The sequence below is a fragment of the Candoia aspera genome, chromosome 3, assembly GCF_035149785.1.
Source record: "Candoia aspera isolate rCanAsp1 chromosome 3, rCanAsp1.hap2, whole genome shotgun sequence".
Classification (NCBI taxonomy): domain Eukaryota; kingdom Metazoa; phylum Chordata; class Lepidosauria; order Squamata; family Boidae; genus Candoia; species Candoia aspera.
In genome coordinates, this window is record NC_086155.1 from 9,312,515 (window position 1) to 9,331,654 (window position 19,140).

At 45.0% G+C, this 19,140-nt stretch overlaps 1 protein-coding gene across 1 annotated transcript in view; it reads left to right on the plus strand.

Annotated features, from left to right (window-relative positions):
- Positions 1-19,140, plus strand: part of HRH3 (histamine receptor H3) — a 35,415-nt gene that overhangs the window by 9,701 nt on the left and 6,574 nt on the right. Inside the window, exon 2 of the mRNA XM_063298770.1 lies at positions 15,720-15,886. Within this exon, the coding sequence (XP_063154840.1) occupies positions 15,720-15,886 (167 nt within the window). The remainder of the gene's footprint in view (positions 1-15,719; positions 15,887-19,140) is intronic.

Consider the following 19,140-nt stretch of genomic DNA (forward strand, 5'->3'; position numbering starts at 1 on the left):
TTGCCTGGTTACACCCAGAATTTCCACAACATTGAAACCACCCTGTGGATGCCCCTGGATGCTGCCCATCCCTGCCTAAGAGTTCCCAACATAGGGCATGGTCTAAGAATCCCAATCTTCCGTGCTAAGATCATTGTCTTAGGCAAATGCTCACACCTGGGATCTGACTTTGCCTTCTTGCTGTTGACCATCAATGGGGAGGATGAATGAAAATACTAATTTTGCTCCTCCAGCCCCATCACCTTCCTATACAAATGTTGGCTTCAAGGTTGCCTGATCAATAACCTAACCGCAGCTCTAAGCCCCTCCTTTCATATTACAAGGTCAGCAAAGCAGAAATGTCCTCCACCAGAATAACCACACAGTCAGCCTCAAACAATCAGCCAAACAGGCTTCCTTCAGATAAGCTCCACTATTCATCCTCCCTCCCAACCTTGCCTTGTTCCTCTTTCTGCTCCTGATCATCTGGTCATGAGCTCCCAATTGTCTGACCTCTTTCTCAACTTTGTACTAGTAGTTTTTAAAATAACATTTCGGTGTTTTCAGTGTGACTTCTGTCATCTTCACTCTGCTTAGAGTTCCTGTGGTAGAGAGAACATAAAATATCCTTACTGGATGCCTTTTAAATATGTGGGTCTCCAATGTATTGCTCAGGGGCATCACTTAACTGGAATACTGTTTATTGCAACAGTTCAGGGGCTTATTGGAAACACATAGTTTGATTAATCTTATTATCCAGACAAAGCAGGTTCATTCTGACTAATCAATAGGGATAGTGAACAACCCTCAGTGTGACACCAACATCAAATATAATGCAGCATTATTATTATTACAGGATAGGTACATGTAGAAGCATAAGCAAGTCAAATGATACAAAATTTGGAGCATGAGAAAAGTGTCATCTTAATTAGTGATCAACTCTTTTCATCTATCAGTGAACTGATTGATCCATAATTTTTATTACTGCCCTTTGGATGACTAGTCCAGAGTGAAGATGGATCAAAGGAGAAGTTCATAGGTTGTTATATGGCTGCAGAAGTTTTCTTGATCAGTTCCCTTGGTAGTCATCAGTTGTCTCTTTAATACAGCCTGGAAAACGTCTTTCCATTCCAGCTTGTTGATAAAAAAACTTGTGCTGCATTCATGCCAGCCCTCTGAATCCTAATTAGTTCCCTCTGCTGGTCACCAAGCTGGTCATCAGATTTCAGAACCCAATGGCTGATGCAGATGGATTTTTGTTTTGAGAACACTGTCTCTAGCGTATGATAAACCTGTGATATCGAGGACACATCTTTATAAGGGGAATGTTGCCATTTTCCTCACATCTCTTTGCTCTTTTCAAATGGCACCACTCTGGGGATTTGAAAGGTTGATGGAGGCAATTGTTGAGTCGAAGTGCTGGTCCGCTTCCCAGTGGAGAGGTAGCAAGGTGTAATGGTTTGTCGGAAAGACCTCGGTGTCATGTTCACTGTTTCAATGTAGTTTATGCATCGTAACGTTTCGCATGCCATGGCACTGATGAGCGTTTCTGTTTGGGAGGGAGCTGCTGTGAAACCTTGTACCAAGCTCTGTATCTGTGTTCATTACAGTGGAATGTGTTTGGGTTATGTTCTCTGTTCAAGGACTTTTCCCACAGACCATCAGAAGCTGTTAGGAGCACCTGGGATTGTGAACTTGGGAAGATTCTACGGGTGGGGGGGATTTCATTTGCACTGAGGGTTTTTAGTTTGCATTTGGCACGCTTTTATCATTCTTAGCTTTCTCTGTGATCCTGCATACTATTCTTCAATAAATCAGATATCTTTGAATTCCTGCTCATGAGTCTGATAGTGTTTTAGAATAGGCAACCATTACATAAAACTGAGAATCACCAAAATTGTACCATTAGCTCCTACTAAGATTAGTTTCTTGTGAGGGAAAATAGTTAATGATGGCCGAGTCCAGGTTTATGACTGGGGGACTTGAGGAGATGGCTAGCTTGATGCCCGAGTCGACGGTCAAGAGCAGAGAACTGAGCCTCACCCCAGAACCTTCAGATTTCCTGGCAGAATCGAGTTCCAGTCCTGAGGTGGAGGAATCTGACGATGGGGGAGAACCAGAGCAACCGGCACCCAGCGAATCGCCCGCAGAGTTGATCACCTGGGTTGAAGTGGGAGAACCCCAGCCAGGGACATCCCAGGCATCCTGGAAGTATCAGTTCCTGCTGACCCCAGACGTAGAATCTACCACGGTATCAACAGAGAGACAACCTAACATGCGAGGGAGGGAGGAATCTCAAACCCCTGAAAGGCTAAGAGTGATGGAGGCCAAAATAGAATCGATGGAGTACATGCTAAGAAACCTGTCTCTGTCATTGGGGGGGCAGGGGAGTTGCGGAGAAGATCCCAGCTTCACGGAACCATCCCCCATCCTCCCATCCGGACTGCTGGCAGAGCGGGGCCGGAGACGGCTCCGGGATGAATCTCCACCCCGCAGGGCTTGATCACCAGTGCCCCCCCCCAAAGAGGGAAAGCTACTGTAACCTGGGGCCCAACCACTCAAGCAGCTGCCAATTCCGCTCCAACCAGAGTGGGGGTGAGAGACTTTTCTGTCAAGTTTGATGGGGATCCAACGAAGTTATCTTTCTTTCTAACTAACGCTAAAAGTTATATGAGGCAGTTTGGAGCATACTTCCCTTCCAAAGAGGCTAAGATAACTGCCATTGCCACCAGTTGAAGGGTCGAGCGGCTGACTGGTATGTTCAATTAAGTGATGCTGACTCCCCTGCACTTGATTATTTCGAGGAATTCATGTGGGTGTTAAAGCTGCATTTTGAGGATCCTCTGGCCAGGGCAAGAGCTAAGAAGGCGCTGAAGGATCTTACCCAGGGCCAAATGTCTGTAGCTGATTACACCCTAGAGTTTAAGGCTCTCGCTGGGAAAATCCCCGACTGGTGTCAGTCAACCTTAATAGAACGGTTTAAAGAGGGACTCAACTGGGACGTCTTACGGTGGGCGTTGTGTAGAGACGACCCAGAGTCATTGTATGACTGGATCTGTCTGGTAGGCAAGGCTGAGCACGCTCAGCATACCTTCATGCAAGCTAGAAGATCTGAAAGACCACCCGCCACCATGAGGGCACCCCAAAGTGCTGCGACTGCTCCCCGGCCAAGCTATAGAGCCTGGGATGAGGAGAGAGATCGGCGCTACTCGAGGGGTCAGTGTCTCCGATGCAGAAAGGAAGGGCATCGAGCAGCTGATTGCCTAAAAGCCAAGGCTGGAGATGTTGGCAGATTGCTAGGAAAGCCTTTGCCCCAGGAGAGATCAGAAAAGTCACACACCAGGCATTTCTATAAAAATTACTTTTATTCACAGAAAGCAAGCATATTTAAAAGCTTCTGCATTCTTACAGGCTCTCAGTGAAAGCTGCTTAACTCTCTACATGCCTACACAGAAGGGAAACTGAAACTAGAAACAAGTCCAGGCACGTTCTTCTCCCCAGGTGCAAAAAATTAACATCCGAAAAGAAGACAATTAAATTCAACCTCTCTACCTGGCCAAAATGATTAGTTACCATAGTAACTTTAATCTGTAGTAGAAAACATTAACAGGAGATGGAGCGGGCAAGCCGCCAGCCAAATCGCCCCCCCCTCGCGGCGGATGATTTAATAAATCAGGTATCTTTGAATTCCTGCTCATGAGTCTGATAGTGTTTTAGAATAGGCAACCATTACACTCGGGACATGGGATGAAGAGATGCTGCCTAGGGAATGGTCAGATAAGGGAGGGCATAGCCTGCAGCTGAATAGTGAGTGGAGCAAGAGGCTCAGAAGGGACCCTCCCTAGCTTCTCAGGCTCTAAAGGAGACGGTGGGAGATTTGTACTTTCAGACTTGCAAGATTCTGTTAAGGTAGCTTTACAATAAAGTAGAATTAGCCTTACCTGGTAAGGCTGACACAATGCCTTTAGAACCTGACGTATAGAGCACTGGAGAAGAAGTGCAGAGGCCTTGGCCAAATTGGGGAGGGAATGTAGCACTGCAATCTGAGGTATAGCTCTTGCCTGGACCTGGGAAATTTATCCTAGGCTCTAGACACTAGTTAGTTCCTGGTGCCAGAGTTTCATACAGTCTTAGGCTGGTGGCCACCATTTTGGCAGCCTATCTATCTAATGGAAGTTTGAGCTTATCAGCAGCAAAAGCAGATGGAACCTCTAAGGAAGATACTGGTTGTCTTTTTTAAGGCCCTATATGGCTCTGGACCTCATTTTCTGAGCAGCTGCCTTCTCCTGTGTTTATCTTCCTGTCCAACCAGATCAAACAGGGTCAACTCCCTCCTTGTACCATCCTTACAGGATTGTTACCTGATGGGCCCTGAGAAATGGCATTTTCAGTAGCCACCCCAACTCTTTGGAACTCCCTCCCAGCAGAGATTTGTTCAACTTTATCCCTCTTAGGATTTAGGAAAATTATGATAATCTACTAGTTCCATGTCACACAGGAGGAAGCAGTGTTGCTATTGAAGTTGGAGCTCACAGGCCCATGGTATTTGTATTTCTGAGGGCATTTATTTTCTTGATCTTTCATTTTTATATGTATTTGGGGTTTGAGGGGGCCATTATTTTATATATGGACCCTGTTAGCTGTCTAGAGCCTTCAAGAATGGGCAACATACAAGTAAAGGATAGATAGATGATTAGATAGATAGATAGATAGATAGATAGATAGATAGATAGATAGATAGATAGATAGATAGATGATAGATATAGATAGATGAAAGGGAGACAAAGAGAGACAGACAGACAGACATCTCTAGTTATTGCATTCCATTCAGCTCCATTCCCATCTATACCGACATCTCTGTTCCAGCCTTGGCATGTATTCAGTTCTATGTAGATGACTGGTTTTATTATTCATAGCAGCTGTTCAATGCCTTCCAAGAAAAAAAATGTTTATGATCTTGCTTCAGTCACTTCAGAAATCCTCTGCTTATTCCTCCACTCACATATAGCTGCCTATCACTCAATACCTATTGCTCAACGTTATCCTAAATTGTTGACTATTGTCAGAAAGCAACAGACTCTAAATGGATTCCAAATATGAATCAGAAGAAAAAAAGAAACACTCAGCTGACACCAAGCACTTTTAATATCTCTTTCCCTTCATATCAGCAGAGATGAAAGTCTTGCATGCTATAGATCTGTCATGAAGCCACCTCTCTTGCATAAAGGGAGCTTTTGGACTATTTTCTAAAATTTCAGTTTTTGCTGTTTGAATGGATGTGTTTGGAGGAATAATAGCTCTCATTATTAGATATCCAAAGGAAGATACATATAAATCGATTTAGCCATTTGATTCTCAAATCACAATTCCATACTGCGCTTTAAAGAGGGTTGAATTAATGAAGGGAGATAATATGGCATCTTCTTGATTGCCAAATTACAACATTCCAGATGTTGCATTCATCACAGGAGTGAGACGGTGGGACCACACCAACCTGCATCTTAAGTTAATCAAAAGAGGCCTTTCTTCAAACATAACTTCAGTAAGAACCTGACTGGGAAACTATATGAGACAATATGACCTTGTCTGGGGTGATTGCTCCCCAAGTTATGGAGAACTCTTTGAATTTTTCAGCTCAATGCCCACTATTACCTTTTTTTTGGTGTCTTTGAGGCAGTATTGTTGGATTGGTCCCTGCAGTTTCCTTGGCAAGATTTTTGGTAATGCTTTGCCCTTGCCTTCATTTTTCCTGGTTTTGAAACATCTTATTGCTCCAATGTTTGTGATATTTTCATGCCATTAACTTCAGTGAATGATCATATTGTAAGCTGGTATGTGAGTTTTTTTAGCCATAACTGAAGAGTGGATATGTGTAATACAGTAGCTTATAAAAATGATAAATATGCATTAAAACATAAAATCCTATAATCCCAATAGCACATCTCCTAGTAGTAAAAATAAAATAAGAACCTGATTAAAAATATATCTGGTTGTAAGTACCAAGACCCACTTCTGAGTAAGCAACTATAGCAATGTAAGTAATGGAACATCAGATTGGTATTATTACTTTTATTATTTTCTGTATTGCATTTAATGGACTCCACATGACAAGTATTGACTGTGTGGCCAACACTAAACAAAATGTAAATTGAAAACCTAGTAAAGCACTCTGAATCACAGAACCATTCACCTAAATTAAAATCATCCTTCATACCAAAACTGCAGTTTCTTATAGTTTAGCCATTATCTATTGAATAATGTGAGACTCTGTGTGAAGCTAAAAGCTAATGCTGAGATGGAAAGATGAAGGTCACAGCAATATGTGAAGTGTTTTCTAACTTTAAGTTCATTTTAAAGATGGTTCATTTTATGTCCAAATTTCCACCAAAGTAGGGGGCTTTAGGTGGCCAAATGTATTTTTAACTGAGACCCACCCTTAGGATACCGGTACCTTTACAGATAGGTCACAGTTCCTATATTTTAATATAGAAGTACTCACACTCAGTTTTATCTGTGGCATCTCAAGGTAGTATTGGGAAAGATTCCTTTTTATATTATTATTAGTAGTAGTATTAGTATTACCCTTGCTTTAATATAGAGAACTAAAGAAAAAAGAAATTACAAAGGAACAGAAAAAAGAAGTTTGTGTGGGTGGGTGGGTGGGTTGGCATGCAACTTTGATCACAAGGAGTAATGTTGATCAATCTTATCAGTTCCTCCATTACATCTCTAGAGAACCAGTTCAGACATATATCATCAATCCAAGTCTAAGGAAAGCACTCTCTTTCCATCATGAAACAGTTGTTTTGTTTTATATTTTATTTTATTTTATTTTATTGCTATGCCTCAATGTTTGGTGGAGCTATAGTTCTAGAATTGGAAAAGATTCCTGTCCCAACAGAAGACTTAGAGAGTTTGTGGCAGCCCATATATACAACTTAGAATTAGATGGACCAATGATCAGTATAAGGCACTATCCTAGGTCCTATTCTGTACTCCAGTGCTACATGTAAACATCACCTGTTTTATCTATTTATTTTATTTTGTGTCTTCAAGTCAGCATTAACTTCTGGCGACTGCCTGGACAAGTCCCTGCAGTTTTCTTGGCAAGGCTTTTCAGAAGCGGTTTGCCATTGCCTTCTTCCTAGGGCTGATAGCAAGTGACTGGCCCAAGGTCACCCATGGCTTTGTGCCTAAGGTGGGACAAGAACTCAGGGTCTCCTGGTTTCTAGCCCAGTGCCTTAACCACTACACCAAACAGGCTATTTTATCTATTTACAATATTCTATAAAACAGTAGATGCTGGCAAGCTAGGGAATAAGTTATGTCGTTTACTAGAGATGGGACATGAGACACAATGACTTGCTATTTCCTTCAACACCGTGATTCAGTGCACGTGTTAATCTATGAAACTAGAACATTTTAGCAGTTACAGTTATCCCTTCTCTCTTTTCTGCAGGAGTCAGTCCTAGGCACCACATTTTAGGAAGGAAATTGTCTAACTGGAGCATGCCCAGAGGAGAGCAGGCCATGTCTGGAAGAAAAAAACAAATGAAGCACAGCTAGAGGCATTAGGTATATTTAGCCTGAAGGAGAGAAGACTGCAGAAGAATTGACAGAAGGCTATCAAACATGATAGCTGTCTTCAAGTATCTGAAGGACAGTTGTCCAGAGCTGTTCTGTGACAGGACAAGAAATAATCAGTTTAAATTTAAAAAGAAGTAATCTCAGTGATTTCAGTTCAGTTCAGCAAGAATTTCATAATGGGAAGAGCTATTCAAACATGGGAAGCAGAAATCTCTCCTTCACTGGAGGCATTTAAACTTAGGATAGACGGCCATCTGTCAGGGATGCTATAACATAGTGGATTCCTGAGCAGGAAACTGGATTAGAAAATCTCTGAGATCCTTTCCAGCCCTTACATTCTATGATTCTATGATTTCTCTTTTGTGTGTTACTGCAATCACCTAATCTAGCAGGCTTCTAAACCCTCATCACTGGGTCATGTTTTTCTTAAGCCCTCTGATGACACCCTTATCTGTTCTTCAGCATCTAGCTCAGCCTTTCTCAGGTACAGTAAAGGGGTGGTTTGGGTCTGGTGAGCCAGAATGGGTTCCTCTGTGAATAGAGCTTTCAAACACTCAAATGCAGCTTGGCAGTCGTCCAACCAAGCGAGCTTCGCCCCTGGGGAAGTCACTTTCCGTGTTTCCCCCCTCCCTCTAGTTTTAAGTAAATCTGTCAAAGGCACTGGAATTTGAGCAAATTGGGGAATAAATTGTCTATAGAAATTGGTGAAACCGAGAAAACTTTGAAGCTGCCTCCTGGTGCGGGGTGGTTCCCAACCCCTTATGTCCTGTACTTTATCCGGGTCCATTTCAACACCCTTCGAAGAGATATGATAGCCCAAGTAGTCTAGCTGACTCTTGTGAAATTCACACTTGGAAAGTTTAGCATACAGCTGGGCATCCCTCAGCTTTTGCAGCACTTGCCTGACTAGTGGGATGTGTTCCTCTAAGTTTTCAGAGTGGATCAGAATAAGGTCTAAATACACTAAGACCCCTTTGTACAAATGCTCATGGAGGACCTCATTGATGTATTGCATGAATACTCCAGGGGCCCCAGCCAACCCAAATGGCAGGACCTTGTACTGGTATGAGCCCAGTGGGCAATTGAAGGTCGTTTTCCACTCATCCCCCTCCCTGATGCAGATTCTGAAATAGGCTTCTCTGAGATCAAGCTTGGTGAACACCTTTCCTTTCAATAGGTGTGACAGCATGTCCTTCATGAGAGGGAGAGGGTACTGGTTGGTTACTGAGATGGCATTTATTCCACGGTGATCGGTACACAGTCTCAAGGAGCCATCCTTCTTTGCCCGGAAAAGTACCAGGTGGCTACCATGGAGTTAGCCGGTTCAATAAAGCCCCTAGCCAGGTTTTTATCTATGAATTCCCTGAGGTTTTTCTTTTTCTCGGTTTCTGACATAGCGTTCATTTTCGGCTTAGGCAGCTTAGCTCCTGGGTCAATTTCTATGGCACAGTCCGTTTTCCTGTGAGGCGGCAATTGGTCAGATTCTTCCTCATCAAACACATCAGTAAAGTCTGAGTATTCGGCTGGTATGGCTACTCTGCCTCTGGCTTCCCCACGGGTATCTGATTCAGTAGTATTCCTGCCAGTTGGGCATCCCTCTTTTTAGGTGGTGGGGATGGTGGGTTGCTAACACCATCCTTAAATGTTAAGGTGCCTGTACCCCAGTCTATTTGTGGTCTTCTACTTTTTAGCCATGTTAGCCCCAGGATGATTGAATAGTTCACTATGGGGGCTACAATAAATTGCAGGGTCTCTTTGTGCCCTCCCCGAACCTCGTGGCTATAGTTTCAGTTTGAAACTCTACGGGGCCCCCATGGGCAATGGAACATCCATCTGGGTAAAAACAATGGGCTAAGTCTCTTAGTTTTGAGGCTTAACATGTTGATCAGTGTGGGGTGTATTAAGCATTTGGTGCACCCCAAGTCTAGCATCGCTGCCAGGTTGGCTTTGTGACGTGTTCTTAAGTTTTTTAATTCAACCCTGACTAGCAACATGGGGCAGTCATCACTCACCAGAGGGTCTTCCCTTCCCTCCTCCTCAGAATCAGGCATGTTGTGCCCGGGATTTTCCACCTGTTCGTGGGCGTGATTCGAAACAGGTGAAATTTGTTTCCCGCCAGCTTCTGTTCTTCTGGTTCTGAGTCCTCACTTGACTCCAGCAGTGGCCCTGCATCTAGGTCTTTGCAGGCCAGCACCGTTGTGGCGGCTCCTTTGTGTTTAGTTGGTGGGGTCTTGGCCAGTTTTGCTCCACGCTTGGCTCCCTCTGGTGGACTGCGGGGACACTCCGCTGCTCAATGTGTGTCTTTACCACATTTGAAGTAGCTGCCTTTCTTCCAGGTGTGGTCTTTGGAGTCCTCTTTCTCCCGGAACAGCTTTTGTTGTGCAAAGGGGAATTGGCATGGAGCGCCAGTATTCCTCCCTGCCGCTTGCACTCTCAGTTGCCTACAAAATTGGTACTGGGTATTCTTGACCTCCCCAGCCAGGCAGATCCATTCTTTTAGAGTGGGGGGATCCCCTCTGTATAGTGCGCATCTTAGGACCTCCGGTTGCAAGCCACCCTTGAAGTAATCAATTTTGGTGGTCTCTGACCAGTCCATGACTTTTGAACTCCATGGTGTACTCTGCCACACTTTTTCCCCCTTGCCTGAGCTGCTGGATAGCTGATTTTGCCCTCATCTTGTCTAGTGGGTCCTCAAACCATTCCCTTAGGGCTTTCATGAACTCCCTCAAACTGTGTAGCTCAGGTGCCATGGCATGCAGCTGCACATACCAATCTGCTGTGGCTCCGCGAAGCCTCGTGCCAACCTGGCTCACCTTGTATTCCGTGGGGAAGCAGGACCCAAATTCTCGCATATAAATGGACACGTTGGTCAAGAAAAATGCCAGCTGTCAGGGATCTCCATTGAATTTGACTTGTATCTCCTTCAGAGTCTCCAGAGGCACTGCTTTGCCTGCTGAAGGTCCCCCCAGCTCCTCTTGGCTTTCTGCATGGCCCCCACTCCTTCGTCGTCTAATTGGGGAGTCAAACCCCCTGGTGGGGGTTAAGGTGTGGTGTCTCCCTCACGGGTCTGACGATGCCACCCTCGAGAGCTGGCTCAAAATTTCTGCCAGGGCATATGCCATAATGTCAAGGGTTTTCGACACATGCTGCATCATCACCTCCATGGGGGATGTCCTCACATCCAACCCATGAATCGCTTGCGGGGTCCCACTGGTGTCTGTTGCAGTCCCACAAGACCCCGGGCTCAGCACCCTCACTTGTGCCTCCTGGGGTGGGGGTGCTCTCCCTTCCACCACCTTGGCACCCAACTGTGAAGGGCCCATCTGTGGTTCTTCCAGTATCGTGTCCGGAGTCTCAGGTTCTCTCACAAAATTGAGGGTAAGGAGTGCGTTCTGTAGTATTGAGCTGGGTTTCCATTTTGCACTCGCTTTCCCTGCTCTCAGAGCTCCCTTCCGACTCTACCTTTTCTTCCCCCTCTTTGGCGTACAGCACCATCCTCTTAGTGGAGGTTGAGGGCGATGGCTCCTTCACCTTAGATCTTCCATGTTTCGGCATTATTTCGTTAACTCTCAACTGAGTTACTTTCCCAGGAAGTGTTCTCGAATACAATGGATTTGCAGCTGTGACGGTTGCCTACTCCCAAATACTCAGTCTCACAAGCTCGGGCTTAAAGATAACTGATTTATTAAAGGAATAGTATGCAAATACAGAGAAAGCTGAGAATGAGCAAAAGTGCGCCAAATACAAACTTAAAAGCCTTGCCTGTGAGCAAGTTCCGCCCCATCCCTCGTCAGGACGCTTCCCCTCCCAGGTGCTAGAAGCCGTTAGACGCGCCTGGGAAAGTAACCTTGAGCAGGAGCGCAAACCCAAATCTTCTCTCCGTTTCAGTGAATTTGCGAGAGAGGTAGGCACAGGGTTTTAAGGCGCCCGATTGGTCAGATTGTAACAAAATTGCTCCTATGGAGAAATCAGAAGCATCAACTTGTACAACAAAGGGTTTAGAGGGGTTAGGATGCTGTAAAATTGGTTCTGTGGTAAATAGTTGTTTGAGCGCTTGCTGACAGGCAGGAGTCCATTTAAGGAGCGCGCCTGGGTTCTTTGAACGTCGCGTATCCCCCTGACCTTTAGTTTTTAACAGTTCAGTAAGGGGGAGGGCGATTTCAGCGAAATTTTGGGCGAATGCCCGATAGAAATTGGTGAATCCAAGGAAACTTTGTAATTGTCTCCTGGTACGGGGAGGCTCCCATGCCACAATAGCCTCTACTTTTGCAGGGTCCATTTCAATGCCCTGAGATGAAATTCGATAGCCTAGGTAATCAATTTGTGACTGATGAAATGCACATTTTGACAGTTTAGCGTACAACTCTGCTTTTTTCAATTTAGCCAGTACCTGACGCACCAAGTGGATATGTTCTGACATGGTTTCAGTATAAATCAATACATCATCCAAATATACCAGTACCCCCTTAAATAGGTGGTCATGCAAGACCTCATTGATTAGTTGCATAAAAACCCCAGGTGCTCCGGATAAACCAAATGGTAAAACTTTGTATTGGAAAGCCCCAAGAGGACAGTGAAATGCTGTTTTCCACTCATCCCCTTCCCTTATGCGAATACGAAAATAAGCTTCTCTCAAATCCAGTTTTGAGAAAATTTTGCCTCTGGACAGATGTGATAACATATCTTTGATCAGGGGCAAAGGATATTTATTTAATATTGAGACCGCATTGAGCCCGCGGAAATCGGTACAAAGTCTTAATGACCCATCCTTTTTTGGCCTGAATAGGACAGGAGCTCCCACCGGGGAATTAGCCGGCTCAATGAAACCCCTAGCCAGGTTTTTGTCAATGAACTCCCTTAGCGTAGTTAGCTCTTTGGGAGACATGGGGTATATTTTTGGGTGCGGTAATTTTACATTTGGTAAAAACTCAATGGCACAGTCTGTTTTTCGGTGGGGTGGCAAGCGATCCGCTTCCTTTTCCCCAAATACCTCAGCAAAATCCTGATACTGATTGGGTAGTCCCTCAAGAGGTTGAAGCGTTTGCACATTAGTATATGCTACCCCGCCACCCTCCATGTCTTCCAGTAGGTCCTTTTCGGGTACTTTGTAAAATCCATCTGCAAAAGTCACAGTTCTATGCAGCCAGTTGATAAAAGGGTTCTGCTGTACAAACCAAGGCATCCCCAAGATTACCAGAGGACCCCCCACTGGAGCTACCACAAATGGCAGCTTTTCTTGGTGGGAGCCCATCTGCAGGGCGACTAGTCCCGTGGAATGATTGACTGCTTTCCCTCCCGCCATAGTTCCATCCAATTGGGTGAAAATCATAGGTCTTGGCAAAGGGAACGTGGGCAGTTCCAGAGCCGCTACGACATCAGGGTGCATAAGGGAACGGGAGCAACCCGAGTCTAGCATGGCCCACACTTCCACAGTTTTGGTTTTTGAGCTCAGTTTAACTTTAACAGTCAGTGTGGGGAAATTTCCACTCACCGAATCGTGGTTACGCCCGGTTTCTTCCACCTGCCCTAGGGCGCTCTTCAGGGCAGGTGGTAGGCTTTTCCCGCCGGCTGCTCGAATTGCAACTCTTCTTCCTCTTCTCCGAAGGGTAGTTCTGGGGGGTCCAGTTCCGCGACGGCTGCTTTCAGTTTCCGCGGTGGAGCAGGAGCAGGCGACTTTACCGTAGGTTTCGTCTGTCGTTCCTCTGGACGGCGTCTTGGGCACGACGTGGCTCGATGCCCTTCTTTCCCACATCTGAGGCACTGACCCTTGGAGAACCGTCGCTCCCTCTCCTCTTCCCAGGTTTTCGGTTTGGGGCGGCTGGCAAATCCAGATGTGCGCGCTCCTCTAGCAAGACGCGTTTGTCTAAGCTCTTTGGTATGGGCATAGGTTTGTAGGGCATTTTCTGCGCTGCCCGCCAACTGAATCCACCCATATAGCGTTTTGGGATCATCTCTTCCTAGTGCCCATCGAAGGATTTCGGGTTCTAGCCCCTGTTTGAACAATTCAATTATTGTTGGCTCCGACCAGTCTTCCACTTTTCCTGCCAAAGCTTTAAATTCCAACGCATATTTGGCAACTGAGAGGGACCCTTGGTAGAGTTTCCGCAGGTCATTTTTAGCTGTTTCTTGAGCTAGGGGGTCTTCGAAATGCTGTTTAAGTGCCCACAAAAAGTCATCGAAGTCCTCTAACTCAGTTGCCTCAGCCTGGCATAGTTGCACATACCAATCTGCTGCCCTTCCTCTCAGCTTGTTGGCAATGAAATTGATCTTGCCATGTTCTGACCGAAAGTTCCGACCCCAATCTTCTATATAATGCTTGGCATTAGTGATAAAGAAGGAGAGCGTTGTGGGATCCCCATCGAATTTCACCCCAAATGGTGGGAAGGTTCTCGCCGGCTCAGCTGGCTGTGGCGGTGCCGCGAATGTCAGCGTACGCCGAGTCCCCATGGGTGGTCGATCCCTAGGAGGTCTTGCCTCTCGCTCCCCCCCTTGACGGGCTGATCGAGTCTTGCTTCTCCCCCGGGTTAATAGGGTACTGTGCCTGGGGTACTGTGACGGCTCTTCCTCCCAATCCTCCGGGGTGGGCTCTGCCTCTCTGGGTAGATCCTTAAGGATTGTCACTATTAAATCCATTTTATCCTCTAATGCCCTCATTCGGGCTGGAGTGACCGGCTCTTCCGGAGGTTGGTTGGTTACCACCACCCTCGGTGACAAGGGGACTTCGGGCTCCCAGGACAATTGTGGAGACCCCCTCCCCGGTGCTCTTTCCATAACAGTTCTATGTTCACTCCTGAGACTCTCCTGCATGGATATCAGCAGTTCGTCTAATTGGATATCTCGCAACTCCCGACGTGCTGCTCTTTGCGCTCTCGAGGTTAGCGCTGGCCGGATTCTGGCCACCTCCCGTTCCTCCTCGCTTCCCTCACTTGCGCGAAGCTGAGGTTCTGTCATCGCTAGCGTTCCCTCTTATCCAACGATTGGATGGGGCTAGCGGAAAATGGATGAAATGATTCTCAGCTTTATGTGACGGTTGCCTACTTCCAAATACTCAGTCTCACAAGCTCGGGCTTAAAGATAACTGATTTATTAAAGGAATAGTATGCAAATACAGAGAAAGCTGAGAATGAGCAAAAGCGCGCCAAATACAAACTTAAAAGCCTTGCCTGTGAGCAAGTTCCGCCCCATCCCTCGTCAGGACGCTTCCCCTCCCAGGTGCTAGAAGCCGTTAGACGCGCCTGGGAAAGTAACCTTGAGCAGGAGTGCAAACCCAAACATACATTCCAAGCCCTCAAAACAACGGAGGGCGAAGGAATGGAAAAACCCCGGGTGAAGGAACACGGAACAGAATAGGACATGTGAAACGTTACAATGTTAACAGCACATTGAAATGAGAACATGACAGCAGCTTAATGTCAGCACTAGATCATTTGAGCATTCACACAATGACAGTCAGGAGTCTGGATTCCTTTAACTGTTTAATGAATGTCCTAGCGAAATGACTAGGACAGAGGTGAAGCTGCGAATGGAGAATTCCCACTAAAACATACATTTAAAACTACATTCCCTTGATTGCCTTCCTTTCCCATGAAAGTATGTCACCCCCCTTTCCCATCCAGGTGGTGTTGCTGGTGTATCTCTACTGACTGGCCTTGATGTGAACCATCATAAATCTGTAGCCATAATAATGCAATTCACACTCCAACTCAACACCCCTTCCCATCCAGCGACAGAGAGTCTAAACCCTTGATAAGGAAGTGATGGAAGATGCTCCGATAAGGGGCTCTGTGAACCTTTTGATCGGAGGAGTCTGACACGCTGCACTAGCTGAATGCTGAAGAACTACCATTCTCCCAATAATAGAACTGCCTTCCATTTTTGAGCCTTTGAGATTTCCCCCCCTTCCTACTTCAATTGGGTTTTTTATTTCCACCAATTTAGTTTAAGAGATTATCAATATTCCATGACTGATCTTGTAACATCTCAGCAGTATATGGAAGAGCCAAGGCACTGAGAGATGACAGCTAGTAGGCAGCAACCAGTATTTATTGTTTTGTAGGAGATAAATGCCCTGACTTATATTCCATCTATGCCCTTTGATGCTGCCAGCAGAAGAAATTTGTCTGAAAAGCATGAATCATGCTTTCTCATTTCAGGTGCCTTTTGTATTCCATGGTACATACCTTATGTCCTCACTGGAAGATGGGCCTTTGGAAAAAGCTTTTGCAAGCTCTGGCTGGTGATGGATTATCTACTGTGTACCACTTCAGTCTTCAATATCGTTCTGATTAGTTATGACCGATTCCTGTCTGTGACCAGAGCGGTGAGTTCTCTTCTAGCATGTCAAAAGGTTGACAAATGACTTTGATATGATGCTGTACCTTGAGTCCTCCTCCCCCATTGCATCTTGTTCCAAAACCATAAATCACTTGCTTCTCTGAAATCCCGTATGAAACGTTGACCGTCTTTTTAACTTTTTCTGTTAAGGAGACCAGACCCCAAACTGGATGGGGACTACAGTACTTTCCCTTTCTCTCAAGAGTCAAGCTGCATGAAAAGGACAGATCAGTCAAATCTCTTGCAGACAGGTATCAAAATTAGGTTAAAAAACAACAACACACATATGGCCTGAAGGTTACAAGTTGTCTACCCCTGAACTAGAAGGATTTGTAGATTCCTACCATCCAACAATCCAACCTGCTTTGGGGGCAGCTGAGCAAAGGGAAACAGCTGTTGCAAAAGAGCGGGTGGAGGGAGAGGGGGTCAGAGAAGAGATCTGAAAGAGATGAAGGAGGAAGAGCTTGATGTAGTTCCAAGCCACGGCCTGAATAAAATCCAACCTGTAGAGGAGAATCAGAGCCAGAGCAAGTAAAAGTGCTCTGGAAAGGGAGGAATTAAGCTAACTGGCTAAGATAGATGTCTAGAGGCATTTAAGATCTTTCTGAGTCAAGAAGAACTCATCAGTATCCTTGGAGAAGGAATGGGAAAGACATTTATTCAGCCAATTTCAGCTAAAATTCATTCAGCCAATCTGTGCATGAACCTGACCATAGTTCTATGCAGAAATCTGATTTCTCCACCTCACCCCACAAATTTTCTGATGCAGAAAACAATTGCATACCAAACAGGTCTGCTGGGAACCTACAAATAGAAACTGTATTTTAGAGGAACACACATCTAAAACGGTATTGCATTCAGGAAAATAATCACTTGCAGAATATGCATACATATTACTGGTCTTTGGTTGTAACAATGCATGTGATTTGATTTGAATATGCATGCATTAAAGTAAGCATTCCAAGACTGTATATATTTGGAGAAAAGTGGACTAATTCTCACACAGATGTGGAACCCCTGCAGAAATGGAATGTAACATGTTTAATATTAGAAAAATAGGAAACTGTGTGAAAGCAAAGCAGACACACGAGGGCATCCTTGCTTGGTTGGGTGCCCTTTATCCTTCTACTTGCAGCTTTAAATGATTCATCACTAATGGTACCAGTGAGACAGTTTGGTGTAGTGGCGAAGGTGTCGGGCTAGAAACCGGGAGACCGTGAGTTCTAGTTCTGTTTTAGGCACAAAGCCAGCTTGGGCCAGTCACTCTTTCTCAGCCCTGGGAAGATGAAGGCCATGGCAAACCACATCTGAAAATGTTGCCAAGAACACTGCAGGACTTGTCCAGGCAGTCACCAGGAGTCAATGCTGAGTCAAAGGCACAAAAAGATAAAATAAATTGTACCAGCATTAGGACTGGTTCCAGGCATTTAGCCCAAGGCAGATGCACCAAGGAACCTCATTCCCACAACGTCAAGGGTGCAGAGTTCCCAAGGGTATTCAAAGAGAATCCCAACTGCACATTTCCCTGGCAATAAAAATAAAATAATAATTTTTAAAATCTCAGTGGAGGTTTTCAAAACACCCGAAATTGCCTGGCGGAGATAAGAAGGAAAATAGAGGAGGGGCAGAAATTATTTTGAAAAAACAATAATAATAGGCAATCAGAGCTGTGGTATAGAGTCTGACACTGAAGGTTTTAAAATAGCAATCTTATATTTAGAATGCATTATTATGCACCTCTTCTAAATGCAGTGATTTGCTGAGCAGATAGATAGAACTACATGATATTATATTTTCTAAAAACTGCAACTGTTTTTTTTTAACTGAAAGATCTAGAATTGGCTCTGCCCAACTTGCAGTGTATTATTTATTTATTATATTGCTTTTCTAATAAGCTGACATTGCATCTGAAGTTTAGACTTATAACGAACTCTGAAGTCCAGCTGGGAGCAGGCTTAATGCTGGATAAGGGCAAGCACCAGTCTTTGGCATCCTTTTGGCTTTATGGACCTTCTCACGAATTATCTAAGCACACACTCAAGAGCATTAGTCAATCATCTTTCTGTAAACAGTACATGTCCCAGGAAGGTGATAGTAGCTGGCTTGTAGCAAGACCAGTGAATAGTCTTGTGGTACCTTAAAAATTAATGTGTTTATTTTGGTGGAATACAGCCTACTTCCTCATTAGTTTCTCATACTATCCTGGTGATACATACAAACCTTTTCTTTGAGGTTAATCAGACACTGTATTTTATAAAGTGGATTGTGTAAAATTACACCACAATGTAGTCATTACTCTTTAAGTCAAACAAGGCCCTTTACTGTGGTTGAAGAGGGTATTTGTTGATGCATGCAGAAATTCATTTGTCTTAAGTCAGATCAAAGGGATGGACATTAAGATGGCAGATCTTTGGCTGCTGGAGGAAAACATGCTTTACATTTTCTCCTCCAAGATTAGAGGCACTAAAATCCTGCAGACTGGGGACACTTTGAAAATAGCACAAATTTGGGAATTGTCGGGGGTCCTTGGCTTGCAAAGGTGCACAAATGTAGAGATCAAGGTCTCTTTCCTGATGAAGTTCTCGTTCAAGCTAGAAGAAGTGTCAGGGCCAGCCTCGCTTCGCAATAAGACACAGACTCACTTAATGGGTATTAAGGATTTCTGGTTTATTGGAATGATAGCTGACAGAACGAAAAACGGGAACGGGGTAGGTAGTGTGGGGGCGCCCCTTTTATACCCTCCTGTATTGCCCCGGGCTTCCCCACCCCTCATTGCCTCGATCCCTCTTGATGGGACCCTTGATGGCTGCTTGGGCGTTTTCCCCGGTGTCTTCTTTGTTTCCCTGTGATGGTTGTGTCCTCCGGGGCACCATGTGCGTCTTATCTTCATTCCTCTGACGTCTCTCTTTTCAGTTGCTTATGGGTCCATGGGTGTGGGTGCCTTTGGGTGCTTGTGTTAATCCCTGGTTTGATTATCTCCTTCCCCTTTTCCTTAATGATCATGATCCACGTTGTGAGACTCTTTGTGCCTTGCAACGAGGTCATGACAAGAAGCATCTATGCTAGCTATGCGATATTGGGGGCAGCTACGGGGTGTGTTCCACCAAATCTTGTGGAATATCACACTGTGTCCTTGACAGCTGGATACCCAATTTTAGGAGTCCCAAGAAAATTATTTGGGGCCACAGACTGTGACCTGCCCACCCCTGATATAAATGCATGGTCACAGATGCTGAAGCT